This window comes from Balaenoptera physalus, assembly GCF_965194825.1.
Source record: "Balaenoptera physalus genome assembly, chromosome: 11".
In the NCBI taxonomy this organism is placed as follows: domain Eukaryota; kingdom Metazoa; phylum Chordata; class Mammalia; order Artiodactyla; family Balaenopteridae; genus Balaenoptera; species Balaenoptera physalus.
The window spans coordinates 27,795,727-27,809,702 of record NC_138896.1 but is presented as its reverse complement, the minus strand read 5'-3'; the positions used below and the strand labels follow the sequence as shown (position 1 = coordinate 27,809,702).

General features: G+C 37.8%; 2 protein-coding genes across 2 annotated transcripts in view; one reads left to right on the top strand and one right to left on the bottom strand.

The window, feature by feature from the left end:
* Positions 1–13,852, bottom strand: part of RHAG (Rh associated glycoprotein) — a 39,553-nt gene extending 25,701 nt beyond the window's left edge. The window contains exon 1 of the mRNA XM_082411749.1: positions 687–13,852. Within this exon, the coding sequence (XP_082267875.1) occupies positions 687–849 (163 nt within the window). The 5' untranslated portion in view covers positions 850–13,852. The remainder of the gene's footprint in view (positions 1–686) is intronic.
* The window catches only part of CENPQ (centromere protein Q), a 177,161-nt gene that overhangs the window by 81,184 nt on the left and 82,001 nt on the right, over positions 1–13,976 (top strand). The gene's annotated exons all lie outside the window — the stretch shown is intronic.

Here is a 13,976-nt window from a genome sequence, read left to right as displayed (position 1 = left end):
GTAAATGGTAGTTATTATTTTTACACTAAGTGTTTCATAGCCTGCCTATCCAAACTTGAAACTAAATCCCTTCTTTCCTCCAGTCGCCATTCCCAGGGAAGGGTCCTGCTTTTAAAATATGTCAGGTGCTCACACGTTTCTTCTCATCTCAGAGGAACAAACGGTCTTCCTTTCAGAATATTATAAAACCTTAAGTACATCATTTACATCCTATATCATCCTTAATACCCCTTCTTATGCCTTAAGGCCCTTACATGAATTCCTTCTCAATATTCCATTTTGTTTCTACTCTTTCTCCTCCAAAGTTAACTTTGAGTCTTTTTTTTGGGGGGGGGGAGGCGGATATTTTTATACCTTGCAGAACTAGTGATGAAGGGAAAAATAAGGTCATTTAGCAGCATGTAGGCAACACAAAACATTGATCAATTATTTACATTTTCAGCTTCTTGTTCTGATATTTTAATAAACACAGATTCTACCCAAACACATTAACTACAGAGACCAGATGCCCCAGCATAAACTTATAACAACCTTAGCGCTCAGAACTATCACATAATTCTATAAGGAGCTCCCATGTAGAGTGCTAGGGGTTACAGTATTTACAGACCTCACATTCTGAGAACCTAAAATGGGTCCACATTCTGATAACCCAAAAATGTACAATAAGAAGCAGATTGCTTACTCACGAGGATACAAGTCAAGGTATCTGTCCACATCCACGGTAGGTGACTTGGTGCTGTTGGGCTGCTGGGAAAAGTTCTGATCCGTTTCATACTGAACAAATAATCCAAATAAAACAATCATGGCAACTTCCAGGCCAATGGCCATGAGAGGGAATGTGAACCTCATGTTTGTGGCAAAGGACAGAGGCACACTGAGGGCTTCGCGGTCTGTGGGAGGTTGATAAGGACAGAGGAGCTGCTCTGTGTGTAGAATTAAGCTGCATGCTCAAGGCACTCCAGTGACATTGCAAGAAAAAAAATGGGCAAGACTGGTGAAAACGCCCCATCCACTGGAGTGAATTATGCTCTGTAATCAAACTGTTGTAAATGCTGGTTTGAAGAAAATACAATATAGATTGAAAGAAGCCAGCTGATGGAAATGATCTATTGCACACAAGTGTCTAGACTCTTTTTTCCCCCTTTTTATTACATTTTTAAATTAAAAAATTTTTAATTATTTTAAAAAATTTTTATTGGAATATAGTTGATTTGCAATGTTGTGCTGTACAACAAAGTGAATCAGCTATACATATATATATCCACTTTTTTTTTTTTTAAATGAAAGCTTCTTTATTTATTTATTTTTGGCTGTGTTGGGTCTTCGTTTCTGTGCGAGGGCTTTCTCTAGTTGCGGCGAGCGGGGTCCACTCTTCATCACGGTGCGCAGGCCTCTCACTATCGCGGCCTCTCCCGTTGCGGAGCACAGGCTCCAGACGCGCAGGCTCAGTAGTTGTGGCTCACGGGCCCAGTTGCTCCGCGGCATGTGGGATCTTCCCAGACCAGGGCTCGAACCCGTGTGCCCTGCATTGGCAGGCAGACTCTCAACCACTGTGCCACCAGGGAAACCCTCCACTCTTTTTAAGATTCTATTCCTGTGTAGGTTATCACAGAGTACTGAGTAGAGTTCCCTGTGCTATACAGTAGGTTCTTATTAGTTATCTATTTTATATATAGTAGTGTGTATATGTCAATCCCAATCTCCCAATTTATCCCTCCCCCCACTTTTCCCCTTGGTAACTGTAAGTTTGTTTTCTACATCTGTGACTATTTCAGTTTTGTAAATAGGTTCATTTGTACCATTTTTTAGATTCCACATATAAGCGATATCACATGATACTTGTATTTCTCTGTCTGACTTACTTCACTCAGTATGACAATCTCTAGGTCCGTCCATGTTGCTGCAAGTGGCATTATTCCTAGTGTCTAGACTCTAATGTAACTTTAATTCAGCAGAAACTTGGTGCTAATTGTATGACAGGGACTGAGCTGGGCTCTCTAGGAGACACAAAAGTAAGCAAAGTATAGAATGGGTCTATTAACTTCCTTGAGGAAGTTAATCTAGTTGGGAAGACAGAAATGTAAGCAAATGATCATATAAAAACAGATAAGTAATATAACAGTGTTTGTAAAAGTATTGGGGAACATAAATAAGGCAGCAATTCATTTTGTCTTGGCCCAAGAACACTACTAGCACATGAAATGCTATGGATGGAGGCATCAAAAAAATAAATAGGCTTTACCAGTAAAACAGAAAGAGGGACTAGCATAAGGCTTGGAAGAACATGGCATATTTGAGGAATAGCAGTTCATTAAGTAAAGCTGGGAGAAATGGGGAGGGACCAGGTGTGGGGTAGCTGGTGATAAAGTTGTAATGGTAGCTGGGCTGGATTATAAAGGGTCTTGCATTCAGTATTAAGAATGCTAAATAGGCTTCCCTGGTGGCGCAGTGGTTGAGAGTCAGCTTGCCAATGCAGGGGACGCGGGTTCGAGCCCTGGCCTGGGAAGATCCCACATGCCGTGGAGCAACTGGGCCCGTGAGCCACAGTTACTGAGCCTGCGCGTCTGGAGCCTGTGCTCCGCAACAAGAGAGGCCGCGATAGTGAGAGGCTCGCGCACCGCGATGAAAAGTGGCCCCCGCTTGCCACAACTAGAGAAAGCCCTCGCACAGAAACGAAGACCCAACACAGCCATAAAAATAAAATAAATTAATTAATTAATAAAAAAAAGAATGCTGCATATATACAATGGAATATTACTCAGCCATAAAAAAGAACAAAATAATGCCATTTGCAGTGACACGGAAGGACCTAGAAATTATCATACTGAGTGAAAGATGGCACCACAGGACTGGGTTCAGATGGTTAACTTCGGGGACACACGTGTACGTCCCCCACTTTGATTTCTGGTTTTGCAGTGGCTCAAAGGGTGCTTGTGATAACTCCAACAGATCATAAAGGCAAAGTACTTACGCTGATAAACTCTACACAAGGTTGTAAAAAACCAAGTAACAGGGAATTCCCTGGCAGTCCAGTGGTTAGGACTCTGAGCTTCCACTGCAGAGGGTCTGAATTCCAAGTCTGATCCTTGGTCGGGGAACTAGGATCCCATATGTATCTAGTGAAGAAAAGAAAAAGTTTTCCTGTCCCCAAAAAGGCTCTTTCCACCTCTCAGGGCTATAGCTGAGGGGCCCTGTGTTTCCTCATCATCCTACATGGCTGTGGAATTATTTCCCAGAATATTACCACCGAGCTGGGTTACAGGACCAGAGTGAGCACCAGCACACCCAAAGCAGCTGTCTGAGGTGTAGGCCCTTGTCTTAAGCCAAGGGTTCTTAACATTTCTGTGCTATGGACACTTTTGGCAGTTTGTTGAAGCCTCTGAATTTCTTTTCGAAATATTTCTTAAATGTACAAAATAACATGCATAGAATTATCAAGGTAACCAGTTGCACTGAAATTCATTGATCAAAATACAATAAAATCCAAAAGTCTGATGTAGATGCTTCCTCATAATATAGAAAATAACAAGATCTAGTGGCATTTCTAATAACTAGCATAACTTCAAAGTAGGAGTAGGAGTATAAACAATTATTACTCATTATTTTAAGATATTTGGAACAAGAATAATATGAGAGAAAATTATTTAGGATGTCTATTGGTGACAAAGTCATAAAACTACTAATGGAAATACTGAATTTCAATTAAATGCACTTTTTTCTCTGCTCAAGTACATGGACCACCTGCACTCTATCCATGGAACCCTGGTTAAAAATGTCTGTTTTGGGGACTTCCCTGGTGGCACAGTGGTTAAGAATCTGCCTGCCAATGCTGGAGGACACAGGTTCGAGCCCTGGTCCGGGAAGATCCCACATGCCATGGAGCAACTAAGCCCGTGCATCACAACTACTGAGCCTGCACTCTAGAGCCCACGAACCACAACTACTGAGCCCGCGTGCCACAACTACTGAAGCACGCGCCTAGAGCCCATGCTCTGTAACAAGAGAAGCCACCACAATGAGAAGCCCGTGCACCACAATGAAGAGCAACTCCTGCTCGCCACATCTAGAGAAAGCCCGCGCGCCGCAACAAAGACCCAAAGCAGCCAAAAAAAAAAAAAGTCCGTTTTAAATTTGGCCTTACTTCCCCTTTGTTTCAATGTAATTTTACCTCAGGAATCTCCTCATCATTTCTTGTCCTTGGTAATTCTCATGGACACCTTAGTTTATAGCAATAAATCTCCTTAACTCTACATCGCAGGGACAATTAGAGGAATATTAGTCAAAATCTTCCTAGGAGATACTGTGCACCTTAGAAAAGTTAATTCAACATCCCTCATATGATCGGCGTTGCATAAGAAGAGCTAGAGGACCTGTGAAGTGATCCTTAAAAAAGACAGTAAAACTAACTTTGCCAAGTAGAAGAGAACTCTATAGATAGATAATAAACTTGAGGCTCAGAGAGTTTAAGCAACTTGCTCAAGGTTGCACAGCAGGTAGAAGGCAGAGCTTGGCCAGACATGTCTGTCCAATTTCCTAAATTTAACTTCTTTCAGCTATACCATTTCATTTTCTATGTAAGATAATTTAGGTTCCTGCTGATCTCAAGGTACTGAAAAATGTCAAAGAATCTTCTGAAATATTAAAGGAAGACATTTCCAATTTTAGCTCTGTCTTCTGTTTATTATATTTTATTTTACTTTAATTTGGAAGGTACTATCAAATTAAGATAGATGTCAACTTTCTTACTTGGGGCACTCTTTTTCCCAGTGAGGACATCTAGATAATAGAGAATATTTTATGTTTGCATATAGTTATTCGACAGATGTCCCCAAACTTTGTCCCTGATACATAATGGCTTTATTACAGAATACTAAAAATTGCTATGAACTTCAAACTTTGCACTGAGAAAAAAAAATATGCCCTATGTACTTTTCAAATCAAAAGATATGAAAACTACATTTCTATCCTGTTGAGGACTGTTATACACTTATATATTATATATTTAAAATATAATTCTATATTTATTTAAATGTAGTTTTTACTATGGAAAGAGTGGGGATCACTAACATGTATTTACCCCTGCCTGTTAAATGGATGAATCTCATCAACCAATGATCAGGTACAAAGAATCTTCAAATCTGATCATTACTATGGGTTAAGTGTTGAGCCACAGTTGACATTCTATAAAAACATCCCCTTTTTAAGGAGGTCACTCCTTGCTGCCTCAAAAATTTTCAGTCTAGCTTTTGGCTATTATGAGAAATGCTGCAATGAACATTTACATACAAGTTTTTGTTGTAGATATACTTTTTTTTCTTTTGGGGATATATTGAGGAGTGGGATTTCTAGGTCTAAGACTAATCATTTGAAGAACTGCCAGGCAATTTTCCAAAGTGGCTGCACCATTTTATGTTCCCACCAGAAGTGTATGAGGAGTCTGATTTCTCCACATCCTCATCCACAGTTGCTGTTGTCTGATTTTTTGACCCAGCCGTTCATTCTAGTGCTATGACCTTGTGGCTTTGATTTGCATTTCCCTGATGACTAATGATGTTGAATATCTTTTCATGTGCTTTGACTATTTGTATATCTTAAAGAAATGTCTATTCAGATCCTTTGCTCATAATTTTTTTTTAAAGTGTTGTTGAATTGCACCAGTCCAGGTTCTTGACAAAACTCTGTTGCTAACTCATAGACCATAAAGTGAATCTCAAACTGCCTTTGTCACCATTTTGCTCATCTTTAATGTGGCAGTGAGGAGTCCTTTCCATCTCAAGAAGTTGTAAAGACTAGATGAGAGAGAATATATTGCAGGTACTTTATCAATCAAAAAGAGATGTGAAATCTAGGTTATTAAACAGCTAACAAAGTGGCAAATGTATGGGGCAGTTTGGGGGAAAAATTTGAAACCTTGGTATAAAGACAATAAATTGGAAAAATGAAGGCATGCTATTTAAATAATAAAGCCACTAAAGTGTTTATATCCTATCAACATTAGGAATCAGAAGAGATTTTTAAATTTTTTATTTTGAATAATTTTAGGTTTAGAATAATAACTTAAGATTTATCTCTATTGCAAAGATAACAGAGAGTTCCTTATGACCCTCCATTCAGTTTTTTTCTAATGTTGACATCTAACATCATCATAGTACAATGATCAAAACCAGGAAATTAACATTGGCACAATACTATTAGCTCCAGACTTTTTTGCTAGTGGTCTTTTTCTGTTCCAGGGTTCAATCCGCGGTCCCATATTGCATTTAGTCATCGTGCCTTCTTAGACTCTGATGTTTTCGACGAGTACTGCTCAGATATTTTGCAGAATGTTCCTCAAATTGGGTTTGCCTGATGTTTTCTCATGATTAGACTGGGGTTATGGATTTTAGGGTGTACTACTCCAGAGGTGAACTGCCCTTCTCCTCCTAACATATCGTGGAGTATGAGATATGGATATGTTTTATCACTGGTGATGTTAACCTTGGTTACTTGGTTAAGGTGGAGAAGAGTTTTAATGTTGAAAAATATTCACTCTCCACAGTCTTGCCAAGAAAGGATTAGGTCCCAAACATGTTTCCCTAAATTCACTCATAATAAAATGCAGTAGCTGCAATTCCACTGTACACAAATTAAAATAAAGAACAAAAGAGAAGGAGGTGATAGTAGAAGAGAAGGGTGGGGACAGAAACTTGTATCTGGGTTCCAGGAAGATCCCGCCTGATTAGAGTCCTGGCCGTTAGGCCCAAGGGAGGGTACAGTTAAAATGAAAGGGAAGTCGTGTAAACCAGGCATGGTCTTGAGCAAGCTGCTTTCCAAAGATAAGGTTAGAACTGAAGGGCCTCCCAGAAAGTATGGCAGAACTTTTTTTTTTTCCTCCCGGAACTTGGTTCTTTCCCCATTGCGTTTTATCAAGGTACATCAGCGTACTGGGCTTCAGGCACTAATGTGTCTTTCCAGTAAGCATTTAGTGACCTTTTAAACGTCCACTGGCACCTGATAGCTGCCAGGGTGTTTACACAGGTTAATTATTACCCTTGAAACAGTCCATCAAGGTAAGTTTGTTTCTTATTGTCATTGTACAAATGGGAAAACCAAGAAACTAAATCACTCCCAAAATCTAACAGCACCTAGAAAAGTTCCAGGACTCAATTAAAATGCAAGTCTGTCTGACTCTGACACTGTTGTTCTTTTTCTTCGGCTAATTGTCTTTGGTGCTCTTTTACTAAGTCTTTCAGGTATTACTTACCCTAATGAGAATGATTTTAGAGGCCTAGAGGAGATGAAAGCTGGAATGGAGTGGGTTGAGGAGAAAAATGGGAAAGTCTAAATGAAGGAATTAACAAAGACAACAATGTGAAATTTTCCTGTGAAGGAAAAAAAAAAAAAAAAAAAGCTTTTCGTGTGAGCAAAAGAAATTGGGCTCCAGAGCATGGGTGCCATGGTTGGCTTTGGATGGAGCAAGGACAGTTTTCCCATTTGAACAGGAGGGAAAAAGGTAAATATATGTACATATGCCTGATGGATACCATTTTTTCCAGTATTATAAGAAAGAAGGTCTTTAGATAAAACACGTTTTGTTCTTTTTGGTTTTGCCAAACAATATTTCACATGACTTTTCCTTCTTTGTACATGTATGATTTTTATTGGCCATGGTATCCCATTCTCTAGATCAGAAGTCTGTGCCAATACTATATTAAAGAAAAAAAATGAAGACTATGTGACAGAGATCTTATGTGGCTCACAAATCCTAAAAATTTTACTGTCTTGACCTTTACAAAAAGAGTTCGTCAAACAGAGAACAGCCTTGTGGTTGCCAAGGGGGAGGTGGGGGAGGGGAGGATTGGGAGCTTGGGATTAGCAGATGCAAACTATTATATAGAGAATGGACAAACAACAAGATTCTACCTTATAGCGCAGGGAACTATATTCAATATCCTGTGATAAACCAAAATGGTAAAGAATATGAAAAAAGTATATATATATGTATAACTGAGTCACTTTGCTGTACAGCAGAAATTGACACAACATTGTAAATCAGCTAGACTTCAATAAAATTAAAAAAAAATGTGTTGACTCCTCCTGTAGACATCCCATAAGGTCTTTACTCAGTTCCTTCCTGATGTAGATTTAAGCAGGTAGGCTGTTTTCAGCCTTTTTAAAATTTTTTACGATTCCACGCAATACTGCAATCAAATCATTTTGTTTGGACATTTTCACACACATAAAGTAAATATAGCTATTGAAGAATTTCCCAGAAGTGAAGTTGCTGATCAAAGAATATGTGCATTTAAAAAATCGTCAAATTATTCTCAAATTTGCATTAATGTGTACTCCCATAAGAAAGTGATTGCTTTCTTCCCTTACCCTGGGTACTATTAAACTTTAAATTCTCATCAATGTGATACATGAAAAATGTTAAGTTTTCTTTCTCTATATCTATATATAAAGCCAGGCCTCCTTACATATGTTATTGGTGATTGTATTTATTTTTTTATCATCTGATAAGGACTTCTGCCTATCTTTCTATTGGTTTTTCTTATTTATGTTGTTTTGCAGTAAGACTTGGCAAGTTGCAGAAATTATCCCTCTGATGGTCACATAATTTTTTTAGGTATCCCTTGTCTTTTCTCATATTATTTTTTTTATTATTGAGTTATGCAATTAATGTTCCTTCTTCCTTCCTTTCTTCCTTCTTTCCTTCCTTTCTTTTTGTACATTGGTTTGACTTCACCCCACAGATGACTTTCATGTTGCCTTTGAGTTTGTTATCCTCTCCAGCTCTAGTTCGACCTAAAACTTGGCAAGTCAGCATCCTAACTCACAACTCCAAGTTGCCAATAAAAAAGCTGAATCAAATGTGCATCCCTGATAATAATGATGACCTCCTGTCCTGGAGTTCTTTATATTTAGAAAACATTATAAAACCTGCCCACATTGTTTTAAGATGTTGAGGAGATCCATACCTTCCATAAAGTCAGGCTTTCCCAATGCAACTAATCAGTACATATGGGACATAGTAGATCCTCAATATATATTTAATATATTTTTGAATGAAAGACTATCCTTTTTTTTTTTTTTTAACCAGAGATATGCATAATGGTGTTGGATATTCAATTATAAATATAATGATGTATATCAATGTTCAGAGTTGCCTTTTAACTTCAATGTTCTTGTTCCATCAAATAAATATATTGTGGTATGTTCCTTTATGCTACATTTTTAGACACTGTTACTTTCTCTTTCAATTTTATAGGCACCAAACAACCAATATATCAACTTAACATTTTAAAACAATAAACATCGTATTAAGGAGAGAGAGAGGACTTGGGAATCAACTAAACTTTCAGTATTCCTTTATGTATGATTCTTCCTTGTATTTACTATGTTTCAAAGGGAAGCTGGCTCTTATTTCCTCTTCCCCACAGAAACAGTAGTGATGGTCCATGTTTACCAAAAAGGTGGAGCCGACACTCTCTTTTTTTTTGTTAAATTAGAGAGCAGGTAGTGTTCTTTCACCTACAATTTTAGCAAGAAGTACATTAAGGAATTCTTTGGCAACACATCCTACTGGTAAAGAACCCTTTGGATTCTGAAAAAATCTGTGTCAGTCTCACAAAATACATTCCTGTAGCAATTAATGAGTTATTTTTTCATTCATTTACTTATTTGTTCATGTATCCATTTATTAAATTGCTACTCGGTAGCTAATGTTGAGCAGAGTACTGGGTGTGGGTTACTGAACAGAGTTCTAGTTAAACATAGACCAAATTTAACAATGAATAAAGATATACTTGGGGAAATGCCAAAAAATCAAAGCAGATAATCTTTTGAGGGATTGATACTGAATAAGGAAATAGGTAATGAAGGCAAATATGATTATGGTAGAGAGGTAAGCAATGATGATATTTAAGAATAAGTGTAGTTTTAGTGAAACACTTACTGAAATTGGACTCAGGGAACCTGGGTTTAGAATCAATGTTAGACTTGTAACTTGCACTAATTACTTCTATAACCTCTTTCAGGGTTTCAGTGTTCTCATCTCTAAAAAGAGAGTAGGCCATAGAACCTCTGAAGGTCCTTTTAAGCTCTGGTTCTTCATATTTGCAGGGTTGAATATACCAAAAAATCCATCTGGAATTTAAAAATAAAAATAATAACATAAGAAATAGAAAAGGAGTTTAGAAACAACTCAACACAACAAACATCCCCTGAACATCAAATATTGTTCTACAGGGTGCTGAGTGTTTAGGGGACATAAGAGAAAAGTCGTCCATAACTCCAAGGAGCTTGTATAACCTGATTGGGTTGATAAGTCAAATATTTTAAATATAAGAAGATAAGAAAAATATTTTAAATCCTAGGAATTTCCCACAGGTTAATATCAAGCTTTCCAGATTTTCTGGTTCCTTCCATTTGTCATGTCAGTCACCTTATATGGCTCTCCTTCCTCATCATTTTTCAAGATTAACTGATAGCTATCAACTGACAGTAATTTCATGATCATTTTCAAAAGGTTTTCAGTATTCCCCAAGCATCTGGATGATCCATTTTTGTCTCCTTAGAGATTGAATTATTCCTTTCCTCCTTCAGGTAATTGCACAGGCATAGAGAATTTAAAGATTCATTTCTTTGATTGAAAAAAATGATAGGAGTTACACAGTAATCTGTCTCTCTGACATTCATTTACATTATACTCTTCAGTCCTTTCCACTTCTTCTCCTGTTTTGACACTTTTGGTGAACCTTTATATATTATTTTCCAAGCTTCAGCATATTCTGGGATTTAGCACATTCCTTCAATCACTTCCTAGGAATCTAATCTAATATCATGACTGTAGGTATCAACTATACAGAGATGATTTCCAAATTTTTATTTCCATTCTAGACTGAATCCTAGACTCATATATTCAACTGCCACTCCATACCTCCACTCATAATATGCACCAAACAAAAACCAGATTTTCTTCCCAAACCTGTGCTCTTTGCCATATCATAGTAACCTATTTTCTTTTATTTTTTTTGCCTTTTCCTTTTTTTTCCTTCCTTCCTTCCTCCCTCCCTCCCTCCCTGCATCTTTTTTTAAAAAATTGAAGCATAACTAATATACAATAAATGCACAAAATCTTAAGGGTATATAGCCACTTTAATTTTTACATATGTGTATAGCTATGAAACCAGCTATACTAATTCCAGAAGTCTCCTTCATGCTCTCACCCAGCCTAATTAGTTCTCTTCAAGTTTTAATTTATTTCTTGTCACCTTTTTTATAACTATAGAACAGGTTTTTAAGATAATAGAAGTGGAAGTCAATAGGCTTGAGTCATGATGTAATTTTATAAAATTCTAAGGAGGTATTCCATGCCTGACTACCATTGAACTATTAATACAAGTCTTAAATGTCACATTGTCCAAAGTAAACACATCTCCATGAATATAGAACAAAGAACCTAAGAACTTTGTATAAAACTTTATTTCATTTCCCATTGAATCCTCCGTCTGAATGCATTTTTCATCCAAACTGTCAATTAATTTCAGTCTAGATCAGGAAACAGCATTGTGTATTCCCTAAAAGCGTGAGGGTTGAGTCTGTGCTCTGATGTTGGGTGGCAGTCCCTATCAGAACAAAATACTTCACCCTACTGTCCCTGTTCACTCACCTGCAAAACGCAGACAAAAGGACTATTGCGAGGATAAAGTGCAAAAAATGAACGTAAAAAAATCAGCATATCACCTGGAATGTAGAATGTTTTCTAATTAACTTTGGTAGCACTAAGGTGAAACAGAGAAGTAAATTAGAATTTACTGAGCACCATTAGTCTCTCTTACTCCTAAATATCTTACATGCGTTATTTCACTTACAAAAGAGAAACATGATCTCAATGTGAAATGGCGAAATCAGTACCTGACGACATTTAAATATTCTATACATAGATCCAGAGTACATTTTATAATCCCAGTACTAGGGGGTTTGGTTTTAAGACAGTTTCCATCAGTTGTTTTCATGTATGTGTGTGCATGTATGTGACAGGGAAGAGAGCGTTCCCTTCTGCCTGCTATTGAAAGAGCCATAAACCCTACACTTTTCACCCAACTGCTACTGGGTGCCCCCAGGGATTTTCTCACGTGTGCTAACAGATCCTGTTACCTCCCCCATAGCATCTGCTCTTTGTCTACTCTTCTACCCCACCTTCTTTCACAGATCTGGGACTGTAAGGATTCTGATGCTTGGGGACTCTCAGTGAACATGTTTCCAATAGCTCCAGATCTCAAAGATGAGTTTGTCTTCTGGACGCCACTGAAGTGACTGCTCGCCAGCTACTACCGTCTTTGTTGCTGGCTGCCAACCTTGCCGGGATAAGGATTAATACCTCATGGGGCCAACGTGAAACCGTTTTTTTCTGGAACTTTTTTTTAAAATTTCTAATTAGCATCACATCGATTTAAATTTATTTATTTATGTATTTTATATTTTGGCTGCATTGGGTCTCCATTGCTGCACACAGGCTTTCTCTAGTTGCGGCGAGCGGGGGCTGCTCTTCGGTGCGGTGCGTGGGCTTCTCATTGCGGTGGCTTCTCTTGTTGCGGAGCACGGGCTCTAGGTGCGCGGGCTTCAGTAGTTGTGGCACGTGGGCTCAGTAGTTCTGGTTCGCAGGCTCGGTAGTTGTAGCGCCTGGGCTTACCCATGTCCCCTGCATAGGCAGGCGGATTCTTAACCACTGCGCCACCAGGGAAGTCCCTGGAACTTTCTTTAACTCAAAGCCACTATGTGTTTCATTTAAAAGTGGTTAAGACTACATTTTGTTGTTACATTTTACGAATAATTTTTATCATCCCAAAGAATGGTTTGTGTCCCTAGTGACTCTGGGGACCCTTATGTTCTTATCCTCCAGTTTCAAAAATTATCCATGCAGGAGGGCAGGAATTCCTTCTGTTCTGTTCACTATTTCTCTAACACCTCTATGTATATGTGAAAAACTACAAATTCACACTAATACCTCCAATTCCAATGCAACAACACAGGGTTTAATCCTGTATTCCTTCTTTCCATGTATGTAAAGCCTTTCTCCAACAGTGAGAATCCTGGCTCCATTATTTATATTTATTTGTGTGTTTGTAGGATACATAGTAGTTTCAGAATTACTAATCCATGTGTCTATGTTAAAAACAAACAAAACAAAATCTTATTGACTAGAGTTGAACATTTGTTTATATAAATATAGAAGACATACAGTCCAAATATGACATTCAAACAGTTGAATTGATTCTTTTTTCCCACCCTTTATGGTGATTATTTGATCTATGTGCAATACAGTTTATTTTATTCTTGTTTTTATTTCATTTTGGATTTTTCTCCCCACCCTTGTTGATGATATTTTATTTTAAAGAGTATGTGAAACAAAATTCACAAGCTAAAACTATATAAAAGGAAATAGAGAAGTGTCACACCCCACCCATTTTCTCCTAGCCTTCTGACACCCTCCATCCTGCCCAACCCGTTCTCACCCACCCACTCTATATAACCAATCTCATTAGTTTCTGGTATATATTTCCCATGTTTCATGTACATTTTGCATAAATGTGAAATTGCATGTGTATTTCTGTATTTACTATTCTTTTTATACAAAAGGTAGGATATCAAACCAGTGCGGAAGGGAGCAAAATGTCAAAAAGCAAAAAGCAAAATGAGAATACAACTGATTCCTCTTTGTTATTGTTAAAATTTAATTTTTAAATTTTTAAATTTTTTTATTTTTTGGCCGTACCACACAGCTTGTAGGATCTTAGTTCCCTGACCAGGGATCGAACCCTGGCCCCCTGCAGTGGCAGTGCAGAGTCCTAACCAATGGATTGCCAGGGAATTCCCAAAATTTAATTTTATAGGCAAATGTTTTCGGAAATTTTGCTCTGTCTAATCATATATTGGGCTAGTCTAGCTGGGGTTATATATTAATATTATAAAATATGACTCAAGAATCACAT